The sequence below is a fragment of the Equus quagga genome, chromosome 12 (genome assembly GCF_021613505.1).
Source record: "Equus quagga isolate Etosha38 chromosome 12, UCLA_HA_Equagga_1.0, whole genome shotgun sequence".
NCBI lineage: Eukaryota > Metazoa > Chordata > Mammalia > Perissodactyla > Equidae > Equus > Equus quagga.
The window spans coordinates 12,197,615-12,213,157 of NC_060278.1; the positions used below are offsets into that span (position 1 = coordinate 12,197,615).

General features: G+C 45.0%; 1 protein-coding gene across 1 annotated transcript in view; it reads left to right on the forward strand.

Annotated features, from left to right (window-relative positions):
• Positions 1 to 291: 291 nt before the first annotated feature.
• Positions 292 to 15,543, forward strand: part of PIP4K2A (phosphatidylinositol-5-phosphate 4-kinase type 2 alpha) — a 164,742-nt gene continuing 149,490 nt past the window's right edge. Inside the window, exon 1 of the mRNA XM_046679480.1 lies at positions 292 to 702. Within this exon, the coding sequence (XP_046535436.1) occupies positions 559 to 702 (144 nt within the window). The 5' untranslated portion in view covers positions 292 to 558. The remainder of the gene's footprint in view (positions 703 to 15,543) is intronic.

Sequence of the window (15,543 nt, forward strand, 5' to 3'; positions counted from 1 at the left end):
CCTCCGATCTCCCCACTCCCCCCATCCTTCCCTCTTTTCTTCCTGGGGAGCAGGAGGGGCTGCCTCGCGGGCGTCCTCCGCGGGCCGGGAGCGGACGGCCGGAGCTCGCCCGCGCACACAGGGGGCGGCCGGGCCGCCGCGGAGCCCGCGCGGGAGCCGGAGCGCTAGGGCGCAGCTTAACGGTCCCGCGGCCGCGCCCGCGCCCCGCGCCCCGCCTGGCGGCGCCGCAGCTGCCCGCCCGCCCCCTGCGTCATGACGCCGGCGCCCAACGCGGAAGCCGCTCGCGGCCGCCCGGTCCAGCCGCGGGCTGAGCGCCGAGCCGCGGAGGCGCGGGATCCGGCCGGGGCGCGAGCCGAGCGCAGCTTCCCTCCCCTGCCGGCCGGCCGGGCGAAGCGGGCCGAGCGGGGCCGAGCAGGGCCGAGCGCGCCGGGGGTCGGAGGAGGGCACGGCGCGCCGGGGCTGCCGCCGGGGGGATGCGGCTGCCTCCCCGGGCCGGCGTGTAGAGAGGGCGGGTCCCCGGCCTCGGGAGCGCGGCGGTGGAGGGGACAGGCGGCGGCCATGGCGACCCCCAGCAACCTGGGGTCTTCCGTCCTGGCGAGCAAGACGAAGACCAAGAAGAAGCACTTCGTAGCGCAGAAAGTGAAGCTCTTTCGGGCCAGCGATCCGCTGCTCAGCGTCCTGATGTGGGGGGTAAACCACTCGGTAAGGGCTCGGGCTGCGGCGCGCAGTCCCTTTCCTCCTCCTCCTCCTCCTCTTCCTCCTCGCTCCCCTCCTCCTCCTGCTGCAGCTGCTGCGGGGCGGGGAGCCCGAGCGGGGCCCCGGCCCTCCGGCTGCTCGCCCTCCAGGGCTGCCCGCCCGCCGCGGCGTCTCCGTGCCCCCAGCCCCGCGGCGCGCGCCAGCCCCTCCGGGCCACCCGGGCGCCACTTAGACCCCCTTGGGATCTAGGACCGCGTGCAGGACGAAGGGTTCCATCTGCATTTGAGCCCTGCGGCCAGTGGCGACCCCCGGCCGGCCGCCCGCGGTCTGTCCCCGCAGCCCCGGAACTGGGAAGTTTGTGCGGGGCGCGGCTACGCCTGGGCTGTCAGCCCTGGTGGGGGCTGCTGGGATCAGTGTCCTGGCGATCGCTCCGTTCTGCTAGGGGCGGCGGGGCGGCCCGGTCCTCCGCCGACGGGCAGGTGTACCTGTCCGAGGCTAGGAGGGTCCGGAGCCTCCCCGAGGGGGAACGGATGAGAATAGTGGAGATCGGGGAGATTGGGGCAGCAGCTTTGGTGCTTAGGTCCTTTTTTCCTTTAAAGGCGATATTATTGGACACAAGGAATCTTTTTGGCAAAGAAAAAGCCAGTGTAAATATGGCACTGGTGTTCAGCATCTTCCTCTGCTCCTCTCCCGCGTCACCCTGCCGCTGTGCCGGCTGAGGAGCCGCTTGGCGGGGAGTCTTCCTCCCCACACCTCCCCCACCCTGGGGAGCCAGGCCGAAGTCACCGACTGCGGAAGGGCGGCCGGGGGGATGATAGCAGGAGGGGGGTCTCAGCTGGCGCGCATAGGAGGGTCTTGAGTTGGCTGCACCCGTTTGGGGAGTTTGTTGTAAAGGCTCGAGGAGAACGCTTGGAAAGGTTAGCTTAACGCCCAGCCAGAGGTGGTGGAAGATGCGCCGCTGCGGGCTCTGCGGACTGCGGTTTGAGGGTCTGAAAAAGCCTCCTGCTGATCTTACAGCGAGAAACTCCTGCAGTTTTAATCTCCTTGGGATCAGGAAACATGATAGGAGCTCTTGGCTGAGCCATGAAAGTTTAAATGAGCCTGTGAATTTTGACCATGACCTTACCCACTGCAGTCAGTTGGCATCTGAGGAAAAGTGTAAGCTTACTTTCCCTACTGTCGATTTCAGTGCATGTCTGTGTTCTTTGGAGCATAATAGAAGTGACAGAAAACCATGCTGGCTTCTTAAAGAACAGTCTCAGTTTAATGAAGGTATTTAAAATGGCTCAAAAGCATCGTATTTGTGTTTTTCTTCCCCTAGCTGAGCTGGGGAAAAAGATGAAACAGTACCAGGGTTGACTGTGTTTGGATGCAGGGACTGTTTTTAAGCAGGTTGAGAAACGATTATTTCTATCAGCCTAATGCCTGATCTGTTTAAGTTCATTTTAACTTCCTGACAACTTCTTTAGCCAATTAGGAATGTAAGTTTTTATAACAGCATACATTACTGCACCAAAACTGTCATAAGTTTTATTATAGTAAATAAAATGAATTTTTTCCTATGTAGTAAGTTGACAATTTAGAGTTATGTCTATTTCTGTTAAGCTTTTTTATTATTTATGTTGTTAGTTTCCTTTTTTAAAAAAAATTTATGTTCCGTGTTTGTGGGTGCTTTTATCGCCTTTGGAGTTCTGGTGTTTTGGTCAGGAGAATGTGTCTGAGTTTAATCTAGTAAAGTGGCATCAACAATATGCTGCTGAAAAAGTGTGCCCTCTGGGAATGAGTCAGAATTCCAAAGAAAATTTTGTAATTGTGGGTGTTTTACTGTAACCACCTATGTTGCTACATTATATTTGAATTGCTACATTTGCTTAGACTTCCTTGCTAATTGGAAATATTTTAAAACTGCTTAAGCCTTGTAAAAATAATGTATAATTTGTAGATAGTGAATTTCATGTTACTTTCTTTTGCCTTCAAGAAAAGTTAGCAATTCTAAATATCGTCATCATCTAGAGGAGTCAAGTTTCCATAGTGTGTAATGTAGCCATGTTATTCATTCCTGAAATATATATTGGGCACATAGTGCCAGCCACTGTGCAAAAGATTCCTAAAAATGCCCCTCATATTTTCGTCCCAGATATCTTTATTTTGAGGGCTCTGAGTTGACATAACAAAGCGATTTCACAGCCGCCTTTTGCAAAATGTTTATTTTCTTTCTTATTTTTGACAAAAAGAAAGGGAAGTGTATATAAAGATGAAATCTAAGCACTTAGTGCCATGTATTTCTGATTGATTTCATTTTAGGTGACAAAGTCTGATATTAGATAAATGTTTTTATACGACCTGTGTGCACCAAAGTTTATAGTATAATGAGAATAAATATGTCAGCATTGTTAAAAAGGAGCAAGCATAGTGTTGTATATGAATGGGGACATTTGAGAGAACATAGCAGAGAAGGAACAGGTCATTCAAATCCGAGTCTTTCTCTACATTTCTAATGTGATCAAAATTAACAGGAAAAGATTTGTCATGAATAAAGCGATTTCATGCTTTTAAAATTCATTTGGGTTTGTCTTAAGGACAATTAGAAATAAGCATACATTTGGAACACTAAGGGGAGCTGCGTATTTATTTTATCACATAGGCATCTTAAAAGGGGATTGGGAATTTTCTGCATACTATGGTCAAAAGCTCATTGGATCTGTGTTCTAATTCTTTCTCTAATTTTGTTGACCTTAGGCATGTTAACTAGTTTTTGCATCAGTGTTTGCATCTGTGAAAGAAAATAATTGGACTGGATGTTTTCCAAGTTTTTTTCTACCTTCAAGATTCAACTATTTTTATAGTCTTCCGGGTTCATAGCGTTATATTAGGATCCATAGACTAGGAATGGTAATAGTATAGAACAAACGTTATATATATATATAATAATATACAACAATAATAGTATTACAATAGTATAAACAATAGTCTATAACAATAAAATAGTATATAACAAAAGTTGCACCTTGCAAATGCATCAGCGTTCAGGGAATTTCATGGCCGTGACCAGAAGGAAGGAAATCTGATTTTAAGGGCTGTGTGAACTAAGAGTTTGTCGGATTGATTGTAGTTGGGCTGCATTGCAGTGTATTAAGTCAAAGTCTTTTTGATTAAAATGTAAAAATTGCTATTAAGGTGGAAATTTTCAAGTCTATGTGGTGATAATTCTCAAAGACAAGAGTAAGCCTGACTTTGTGTGGTTAATTTGCTGTCGCTGCTTTCTAACTTAAAATACCCACCAGTGAATGGATCACTGCCAATTTTTATTTTAAGTATTTTAAGCAGAGAATCTAATTGAATACATAAAGGGAAAGACGACTTAAGAAGGCAATTTTGTCTTGTTGCATTTGGAATTACACTAAAAATGATCAGGCAGCTAGCTTCTTAAAATTGTATTTTAATAGTGTGTGGCGCATGTAGAATGATAGGAGCCAAGACTTGTTTTAAATAGCGATTTAGAAGATCTTTATGCAGAGTGAAATGTGAGCCTTCTAGAAATTAGTGTTTAAAAACCTCTTTAAGTATCTAGAGGAAGACATCATCTGTATAGAAAAAATTTAAAGAACATAAAACTTGTTTAAAGTAAATATAGTATTTAAGAGTAGCCATTATTAATGTTAAAGTCTTTTGGTCGCAAGCCGTAGAAACACAGATAAGCTGAGGCAAAAATTTAAAATAGCAGGAGGGTTCTGGAGGTCCATCACTGTGGAAGGAAGAATTAGTAACCAAACTAGGAGAAGACCAGGAATAGGGCTGGGCTTCCAGAACAATTGGAAGCAGGTGATTGGGTGCTGTTGGGATTTTTCTGTCTGCTTTGTCTTTCTTCTCGTTCATAGCTGACTGGTTTCCTGCACAGGCCAGGGAACTAATAGTTCCTGAATTTCACATTTTGTAATTTCTGCCCCCTAAAAGGGACTTTGTGTCTTCGATTCAGTTGTTAAATTCCCGTGGAGGGATTCCTCTGGGTCTGGCTCCAGTGCATCATGGCCTCCCCTTGGACTAAGCAGTTATCGAAAGGTGGCAGCTCCTACCTGTTGGAGTTGGGGGAGGAACAGTCCCCCAAAGAAGGGAGAGGGCCCTGCCAGGCTGTCAGGCGGGGATCTGTCTTGGTAATGGAGCTGGGATGTGTATTTTGGTGTCTGCCAGCCGAGTTTTGACGAATATGCGGTTTTCTGGGTAGAGCACCCATAGCTTTTGTTATATTCTTGGCAAGGTCCGGGAAATGAAATAAGCAAATTGTATACTGGGCAAATAATGATGTCTTTTAGGTTTGTGGGTTTACATTTGGGCTCTGAAAAAGATAAGGAAACTAGGTTTAAAAATGAAATGAATGACCGTGAAATATTGACCGAATGGAATATAATGAGGCAGTTAAATTAAAATAATAATTAGCTAGACATTGAATGGAACCCAACTAATCATTCGCTCCAGAGCTAGTCTCACACTATTTTTTTTCTTCCTTTTACTTTTTAGTGGAAAGAAGAATGCCAAGCAGACATACACGAAGTTTATTAGAGAAAGCATTGTATACCCCCTCGAATTTGGGATGATCCTGAGAACAGAATACGCTTTCTTGTCCATGTCTTCTCAGATACCTTAGAGTGGATTGAGTGTTCAGAATGACACACAGGGCAGGGCAACGATTCCCCTTTTTACGGCAGGATTGTCTGCTATGCCTTTTGAAAGATTTTCAGCAAGAATTGTAATAAACAAGCAAAATCTACCTTAGTTGATTAGAAAATGCAGTCAACCAGAGTAGTTAATTCTGCCCAACATACCCTTTGAAATAGAAATTTGGGGATGTAAGGAGATTTGTGCAATTTGGCAGAATGGTTTGTGGTCAGATTAGGTGTAAATCCTGCCTCCATCCTTGATTGGCTCTAAGAGCCACTGACATCTACTTGAGCCTCAATTTACACATTCTTAAATGGAGATGATGATGATTACCTCACAGGATTATTTTGAGGGTTAAGTAAGATAATGTATTTACAGTCCAGCACTGTAATTAGCATATAATAAGGATTCAGTAATTGATGCCTAAAAATCATCAAATTCAGATGTAATTAGGCTAGTAGCATCTTAATAAGCACTAGACAACTGCTTCTCAAAATTTAGTGTGTATATGAATCACTTGGGGACATTTGAAAAATGCAGATTCTGGCTCAGCAGGTCTGGGCTGAGTCCTGAGATTCTGCATTTATCACGCTCTTAGCTGATGTTGACACTGCTGGTCCATGGGCTACACTTTGAGTAGCAAAAAAGTAGAAGGAATATCGTTAAAAATAAAGAGAAATGTTCAGGATTTGTCCCCTGACTGTGTATGATGAATCCTGGGAAGAATAGTGACCTGTGATAGAGTTAGAAAAGTTAGGAGAAGGAACTGTGTGTTGGAAACCAGTAAATTTTTTTAAATTTAAGAAATGTTGAATTGTGAGTAATGGTGATGGATAGTTTAGTGACAGTGCCCACCTGTGGGGTGTTGGAAGGCGGGATTAGAGCTCAGGAGCAAGTTTAGGGCTGGGACGGAGAATCGAGAATTGTCCACGCAGGACTGGTAGGTGAAGCCATGGGGGTAAAATAGGTCTCTGAGGGAAAAGTTGAAACGTTGGGGACACTTACTTGGTTTTGAGGAAAGGACAGAGGTAGAAGAAACAGGAAGCAAGAGAAAACTCAACAAGAAGGCCAGCAGAATTAGGTGCCCCAGAGATTATGACGTTCGTGGATGTACTTTTCAAGAGTGGTTGATTGACGTGTGTGTGTGTGTGTGTGTGTGTGTGTGTGTGTGTGTGTGTGTGTGCGCGCGCGCGCGCGCGCACTTAAAGATTGAAGGAGCTAATGAGCGGAAGTAGAGGCAGCGTCTCTTTTTAGAAGGTTAGAAGTAGAAGGAAGATGAAAGATGCCGTTTTATTTAGGAATACCTAGCTATTTTCCTTGACTCCATCTCTTCCTTATCATTCTCACCTCTGCCAATCCTAACCAGATTTATTTCTCTCTTTCTTGGGCTGTTAAAAAAAAAAAAAAAACCTCCCAGCTTATTTCACTGTATCTTCTTTTATTCACATTTCCTTTTTGTCGTGGACCTCTATGACAGTCCGCTGATAATGCTCTTGAAGGAATAAATGAAAATACATAGGCTACATCCTACCAAGTTCCCAGATGCCCTGAATTCTATCCAAGGACCAGTTAGGGGTTTGCGGAACCTAGTTAAGAACCCTTGCAAGAGTAAATTGGGGGTGGTATAGGGTGGGAAATGGGGGAGAGCGGCAGCAGCCAGGAATAGTAGTACATAGGCGCGTGTGTAGGTTGAATGAATTACCTACTGAGATCGCAGTAGCTGGCACTGGTTGTCTAGTGGTTAAGATTCCGGCTCTCACCCTTGCAGTCCAGGTTCTTTTCCACGTCAGGGAACCACACCACCAGTCTCTCCGTGTCATACTGTGGTGGCTGCGTGTCGCTGTGATTTGGAAGGCTCTGCCGCCAGTATATCAGATACCAGCAGGTTCAACCATGTGGACAGGTTTCAGCGGAGCTGACAGACTAGGAAGAAGGACCTGGCCACCCACTTCTGAAAAAATTGGCCATGAAAACCAAATAGCCCCGGAGCATTGTCTGATACAGGGCGGGACGCTGAGAGGATGGGGCAAGACTGGGCAGAGCGGTCTGGGCCAGGCCTGGGAGTTATTCCTTTCTTTCCGTCATCCCTTTCCTTAGTCTTAAAAGCTATACTTTGGCAGAGTATTAATGTTGAGAAAAAACTATTTTTCCTTTACAGAAAGAAAATCAGTGCTTATATTCAAAGCATGTAGGAAAAGGGTATGAAATTTATTCATAAAAAGTGTTGCAGGGAGTTTTAAAACAGTAACCTACCTAAAAATAAGCCTCTACATTCAAAGTAAGCCTCTGTTGTTTTTCACCCGGCCACCGTGGTTAAGAGCTTGGGGTCTGGTGCCACACTGGTTGGTTGGCTGTATGACCTTGAGCAACCCATGTAGCTTCTCTTTCTCAGTTCCTTCTTTATAAAAGGAGGTAATAATAGTACCTATTACAGAGGTTTGGTATGTGGATTAAATAAATTGGTACTTGTAAGATGCCCAAAGAATTACTGGCATGTAGTAAGTTCTTCATAAATATTAGCTGTCATTATTATTTTGAAAAAAGTATTTTAAATGATAAAACAAGAAAAATTATTAGAGTGCATGTTAAATTAATTGTTGCATTATCCTGGTTCATAGATGTAAAGTCACCATTGCGCTTGACATCCTTGTGCATCTTTGAGTTACGAATTAGTCATTTTAGAGTTATCTTTGTGCCCTTGCTGTAATTTCTATATCTATTTTGTCATCATGTTCTCTCTTGTGTCTCTAATGCATCCACTAGTAATCAGGTTGTTTGAGGTATCAAAACTTAATTCAGATTTATTGGTTGCAAGTTATGTCAGCTATCGATTTGATATTTTACCTTTTTTTTTTTTTTTTTTAAAAAGTAACAGACACTGTGCAAGATGCTTGGCATGCAAAATAAGTATATGGTGGACCCTGCCCTCAAATTGCCTTTAGTGCAGGAGAAACAGATATATGCATAAACATATATATATATATATAAAACTATATATATATATATATAACTATATATATATAACTGGAGTATCAGGAATGGTGGGAGTGGAGGGTCTTAAATAGGGTGTAAACCTTATGAAGAAGACCTTTGAGTAGGGGGGTGAAGGAGATGAAGGGGTTGGACATGAGGATATGTGGAGGAAGCACATTTTAGGCAGAAGGAACAGCTGGTGCAAAGTCCCTGAGGCTGGTGCTGGCTTCGCATGCTTAGGAAATTGCAAGAAAGCCTGTGTGTCTGGAGCAGAGTGAGAAAGGGGGAAAGTGGCAGGAGATGGGGGCAGGGATGGGCTCATGATTACTTCTGCCCAGGACTCTTGGAGAAGAGTTAAAGAGGCACTGACATTGAGAGGGCTTTGAAGATGGAGTAGAATCTCCTGGCTGGAGAAGGCAAGGAAAGGCATATGTGGCCAGGGGGACCACACTGGGAAAAGAAAGCAGACCAAGTGGAGGATGGTGAGTGGTCCAGGATGGCTGTAGCCTAGAGCCCTGCCACTCATTCAAGGTGTAATCCACAGAACAGTGGCATCAGTCATCACCCAGGAGCCTGTTAGAAATGCAGAGTCGTGGGCTTCTCTGCACCCCTGCTGGAGCAGAATGTGCGTTTTAACAGGCCAGGTGATTTGTAAGCACATTGCAGTTTGAGCAGCATTGGCTGGGCTAAATCTTTGGTTTCAAACCCTGGGCTTCCCTTGGCTTCATCCAGAGGAGCTGTAGTTCTTCTCGTCTTCCTTTTTTCTTTTTTTTAAATTGGGAGCACTGAATACATACTGTGTATATAAAAGGGAAAATATGTACAGGGGAAAAAAGGTTGTAAACCAAGAAGATTGAAAACCACAGAGGTAAATGACGGGCAATGTTAGGAGGTCGTTGAAAAAGTAGTTTGAGGCCAGATTTTAAAGGGCTGAGTAGCTAATGTTTGCCAAAGAAAAACTTAGCAACAGCCCTGACAAGGGCCACTTTAAAATTTACCATAATTCTCATGGGATATTCAACCCTGAAATTTTACTGTTCCCCTGTTCTTTGAAACTATTTACCTTTTCTCTCTCCTTAAACTTCCCTCTTGTGTTTTGTCCCTTTGCCTTCCCCCACCTGATAACCTTTCATGCTTTAGAAAACATTGAACTAAGAGAAGCCATCAGCTTCCATTCTTCCCACCACCCAATGTCCTGACTTTTGGACAGCTGAATCCGTTCGCTGACGAACATGCTGGGGGGCTGTGTTGTCGTTTGGTGGCTACTAGTCACACATGGCTATGTAAATTTCATTTAATTAAAATTAAATCTTAAGAGTGAGTGGCTCACATCAGGTGCTCAGCAGCCACATGTGGGTAGTGGCTAGTGAATCAGAGAAGGTGGCTGTGGACTGTGGCCATCATCACGACACTTTTCTACTGGATGGCACTCGCTGTTCTGGGACCTCCCATCTTGAAAACAAACAGCCACAGCAACAAAAATCTCCTTTGGCATGACATCTCTCACCGTGGCGTCCACTGTTTCTCTATTCCTTTTTAGAGCAAAAGTTGACAAGCCTTGTCTATAGTCCTGTCTCCTGTGGTCCATAATTGCTGTCCCTTCCTTACGTGCCACTCTCTCCGTAGCTTACTCCCATCCAGCTTTCATCCTCGGCCCTCTGAGGAAGCTCGGAGCATCACCAGCGATGGTCATGTTTTCAAATCCAGGGGCTCTTTTTGGTCATTTCTCGTTTTCTTTCTGCCTCACGAACCACTCTTTACATACCTTATCAGGTTTCTCCTTTATCCAGTCTCTAAGTGTTGGAATGCTCCAGAACTCCGTCCACGGTCTTCTATAACTCTGTGTATTTTATCTCCATGATCTTATTTAGTGTCATGGCTTTTGATACCATTTCATGCTGAGGATTGAGAAATTTCTGTCTTCAGCTCTGACTTCCCTGCCAGGCTCCATATTCAGTTTCTTACCAGATATCTTCACTTGAATACGTAATAGGCATCTCAGATGTGTCCCAAAGAGACCTCTTGCTTTCTTCCCCCCGCCTACCGTACCACCTCCTGTCATGCCCTAAACCAGTTTCTTCCTCATTTCGGTAAACGGACCACCATCTACCTGGGTGCGCAAGCCAAAAATCTAGAAACCAGCCTTGATTCCTCTCTTTTCACCACCACTCCCATTTCTGAGTCCTGAATCTGCATATTTCTCTCTTTCCATATAAATTCTCTTTCTCTAGAACACTGCAGTAGTCTCCAGATCTGCTTGTACTTACCCTTGCCCTGTTTCAATCCAAATTCTCTACAGCAGTGGCAGAATGATCTTTCTGAAATGTAAATGATGTCTTGTCACTTTTTCAGTGAAAACCTTCCAGAGGCTTCCTATGGCATTGCAGAATAAACCCAGACTCTTTTCTATGGCTTGCAAGGTGTTACTGTTTTGGCCCTGCTTCTCTCTTTGCCCTCATCCCTCGCTACTCTCTTCGTGACTTCATTCCAGCCACGATGGTCTTTTCTGTTCCTTAAACAAGCCAAGCCCAGAGCAGCCACAGAGCTTCTGCATTTACTGTCCTCTTTGTCTGAAATATTCTTCTCTCAGGTCTTTGAATGGCTGGCCCTTGCTTGTCATTTTAGTCTCTCAGCTCGAAGGGTTGACTTCTTACATGGCCTCGCTGACTTGCTCATCTAAAGGAGCCCCTCACTCTCGTATTACTTTTTTTCCTCTCTGTGACACTTAACATTATCCATAACCAAATTGTTTACATGTTTGTTATTTGTCCCCCCAATCAGGATAAGTTCCACAGCAGCTGGGACTTATTTACTGCTGTATCCCCATGCCTAGAACAGTGCTTGTATGCAGTAGGCACCTAATAAATATTACTGAATGAATCTGGGACTGTGGGCCATTAGTGCTCAACTGGTGTACCGGGCGGGAGCTCTTCCGCATTGTGTTTTCATCAATGTGTAAAATTTATTTTTGCTATGATTGCGCACAGAACTTAGAGCATTTTGCTGAGCGAGTTGTGCAATGCATGTGAGAGTGGGGGAAAGCTTGCTGCGAGCTGGTGATAAGAGGTGTGGGGTAACCGCGTTAGCTCATGCCAGAGAGAGAGTGTATGTTTACAGCAGCCGACAAGAACTTTGCCTTGTGAACAGAGCTGAGAAGGTTCAAAGAGTAAGCAGCGTCTCTCATAGAACGTCAGAATGTTGAAGGACCACCAAACGATTTGTGTGAGGACCCTGAATGCATTTCTAAACAATCCGAGACATTGTCACATGGACGAGTGTGCTGCAGTGGTATTTCGGATTTATTCCATGTAGTTTGGGTCTTTTAATGTCTTCAGGTGTGCCTCTGAAAATTCCAGTATTCAGAAGTGTGCCATAAGTTCAATTTAAGATTCTTTAAACATTATGAGAATAGTCATAATCCCAATCTCCCACGTCTTTGTGGATATCTTTCTACTGTGTGATGTTTCAGCTGTTCTTATTCATGGTGCCTTGTTCCCGTGTTTGCTTGGTTATTTTTGGCTGTGAGCACTCATTTCTCTTGGACAATTATTTGGGGAGGATTCTTTAAGTCTTAAGGTGAAAGTATGTCCCTCCGGAGAGGTTGTTTGTTTTGGTCAGGTGGCTAAGGGTGCTCCAGACCCAAGCCCATCTTAAGCTAAACTCATAGCTTGGAGTTTGTTGGACCACATGGTGATAGAAATTTGGGCTGTGGTTCCCTGGGGGTCAAATGGGTTTATTTTTGGTTCGCTCATAGCCTGAGGGTGTGATCCTTTGGGGCCTCGCCTTAAAGAGAAGGGGTTTCCTACTGGACCCCCCCACCTTGGGTGGGCTCTGGGCTCTGATTTCTGTTCCTCTCAACCTGTGCGACCGTCAGAGCCCAAGTGGCTTCCATGGTTAGCTGACTGCTCTTCCATCCAGCTTTCACTTAGATTTTGGCAAGGTAACTCCTGCCTCTTCAACACTTTGATGCCTTTAAGATGTTTAAAAAATATTTTATTCAGGAGTTAGTTCTTTGCAGGGGCAGAGTTGATCTGAGCAACCTAGTAACAGAAATGGGAAATCAGCATCAAAGTTTCCTAAGAAAGAGAATGACGGGCAGTAAGCAAAGGAGTGACAAGTCAGAGTCCTGGGGTGTTTGGTGGTTCTGTGGCCACCCCAGGGATGGCCCAGTGAGGGGCCTCGGTGAGACAGGAGGAGAGACTCTCAGGAAGCCTTTGCCGTCCCCTAGCTAAGAGGTGACCGGAGCCTAAACCAGGGCAGTGCAGTGAGATGAAGAGAAAGGGCGTGCCCGAGGAGTCGGGCAGGAGAGTCAGCTGGATTTGCTAACTGCGTGAGGGAATGGACAGCAAGGAGTGGAGAGTGACTGCAGGTTTTCTAGTTGGGGTACCTAAATGGCTTTCTCACCATCCATACTCTCCATTACATTATTGTTATCTTTTGGGCTATGAGCCAAAAAGGAGTCTGTGTTATCTGCACTTAACGTTACTAAGATGTGGAAATGATTATATTTCCACTTTCGAAGTTTTCACAAATGTTACAGTTTATAGATAAATCGAGCATTTGGTGGATAACTCAGCGTTTGATGTCCCAGATTGAAGTAGATTCCTGAGATGTGGTTTAATGGTCCAGCTGTAACTAGTACTTCGTTTTGTGGAAAGTGTTATTTTCATATCTAAAGTTCTACCAATAGCCTATAATTGGTTTGGGTTTTTTAAGGTATTTTCTCTAAGGCCTTAGAGAAAGAAATATGAAAAAGAGTTTTTTTGCTTGTAAGGAATTTGCAGTGTTACAGGGAAGATAGGCATATAATTTTGTAAACGAGGTGGTAGATTGGTGAATTAACAGAAGTGCCTCGTTCAAGGTTTATTTGGTTGCAAATGACAGTCACACACTTTGAATTAGCTAAAGGGGATAATGGGGCGGGCAAGGAGCGTTATTGGGTAACTCATGGAACAGAAGGGCAGAAGCTCAGCTGAGCCCCACATAGACCAGGATCCAGAGCAGCCCCTTCCTCACTTTCTCTCTAATCTTTGCATCACTTTTCATGAACCTTTTCTCTAAGAATATTGCCTTTTCTCCACTGTGCAAGTAGACCCCACACAGCTCCTAAGCTTATTTGCCCCCAGGTCCAGGTGCTTTCAGGTGGCAATTAACCACACGGCATCCTAATTTCAGATTTCTTAAGATTGAGAGAAAGGGGGAGACACAAAAAGAGTTGGCGACCCTCTGATCCAGCCACAGGAGCAGGGTCTCCTGTAGTGCAGGTTGGCTGCTGGGCGGCGCCTGAGTGGAGGGACAGTGACAGTTCGCAAGCCTTGGAGTCCTCCTGGGTGGGCACCCCTCCCCCCAGGTAGTATGCGCTGATACTATAGCAACAGAGGATTAATAAACTGCCCCGGAGGAGGGGGGAGTTAGTGCAATTTCAGTTAGATCCTGAAGATTGAATTGTAATTAACCTGGTGAAGACACTGGAGAAAACAGGCTGTAGGCTGAGTAAGGAGCATGCCCAGAAGCACAAAGGGCAGGTGGCAATTTCAGGGAACTACTGGACCTTTCTTCAGGTACCGTTGTTATCCGTCCCATCTTCTGTTTTTATGGTTTTATTCGTTTCCATTACTTTTCACGTATTTTCATTGAGATTTCTTCTGTTTACGTTAATTTCTTTAGGTTTGGTTGTTTAGGATTAGAATCGTATCTGCAAGTTGCTAGACAGTTTAACATTCAGAGCTTAGTGTTATTTGTAATTGTAATAACCATCCTTTGCTTTTGTTTCTTCAACCTGGACTTCGAGGAAGGTCTTCCATATTAATCCCCCCAAGAACGACCTCTGTGGCCTGGCTTACCATATCACCTGCCCAAAGGCGTCTAGGAGGGCGGGGCATGGCGGCTGAAATCAGTCATGCCACCTGCACCACGGCAGGGGCTGCAGTGGCCAAAGACAGGCGTCCTTTTTGTAATTTGCCTGCACAGAGGAGGCTCATTTTCTGACGGGCACAGAGGTGCTCTGTGCACCAGCAGCTGCCCTACTTCGCCCTGCTTTTTCTCGGGTCGTGTGTCCGAAATTTCTCATGTCAAATCCCTAAGCGTTGGTCTCCTGGAGGAAGCTCTCAGGTGCTGTTGAGGCTGGCCAATAGGAAAGAAAGCAGGGTTTATAAAGTCCTCTTACAGATTTGAATCTGCTTTAGAAGATGAATCATTATGTGGTCTTTTCTGCTATATGCATGTTTCTATCGTGCAAATTAGCTTCTACAAGATTGGTAAATAGGAATGATGGCATATGATGCAGACTGGTTTATACACAATTTTCCTTGAGCACATCACTGTTTGGCATATCCAGGTAACAGCAACTGGATGCAGATTACACTAACGCAGCGAAGGCAGCAGACCAGGTAGGACAACAGGAGCATGCATCTTGCCCACGCATCCTTGTTCTTCCTCCTGACTCAGGTGGCCAGGTGGTCTGTCTTGGAGGTACTCATTTCATGGTTCTCTCCAATCTTTGTGCATTTTGTTCTAGTCTGTATCTCTTGGAAGCTTCATTGTTCCTTACATTCTTTCCATTGAGTGATCTTCACAGTTGCATTTTTAAAGATAAAGTCCATTCTGTATTTAATTGGAATGAAACAATTTGGAAGACTGTTAGGTATATTTTTAGCATTTTATTTTTTCAGCGTTCTGGTGATTGAGTTCTGTGGGTTTTGAGTAGTCTGCCTAAAATCTGTTTTCGTCTGTATACAGAACTTAAAGTTTTTCAACAACACATATATTGCATTAAAACAGAAACATTTGTATTTACGATTTATTTTGCATGACTGTATGCCCAGGCTGGGATCCTCCCACTCCTAAACAAATGTACCATCATTGTCGTCGTTTTGTTTCCAGGAGTCACCAGGTGTAAATGTGATAGAAGGCTTGCTGACTGAGTCATCCACAGTCTTAAAAGTTGGAAGACACTGATCTGAACAAGCAGAAACTTCCTTTCTTTATGGGCGCTCTTGAGTTTGCTTAGTAACCTCCTCCTGCCTGACTGTGTTGCCCTCCACTCTCTCAGACTCCCAGGTGTCAGGTGTGTTCCTGTATCTTTCACGAGTCGGCCCTGACTCCTGTTTCCATGCTCCACATCCCGTCCCTCTGCCGCACATCAACTTCACCCTCTTGAAAATGTGCACTAGCTTTCTTCTCTGCCCAGAAACCTGAGAAGGAACTTTTTTAACTGAC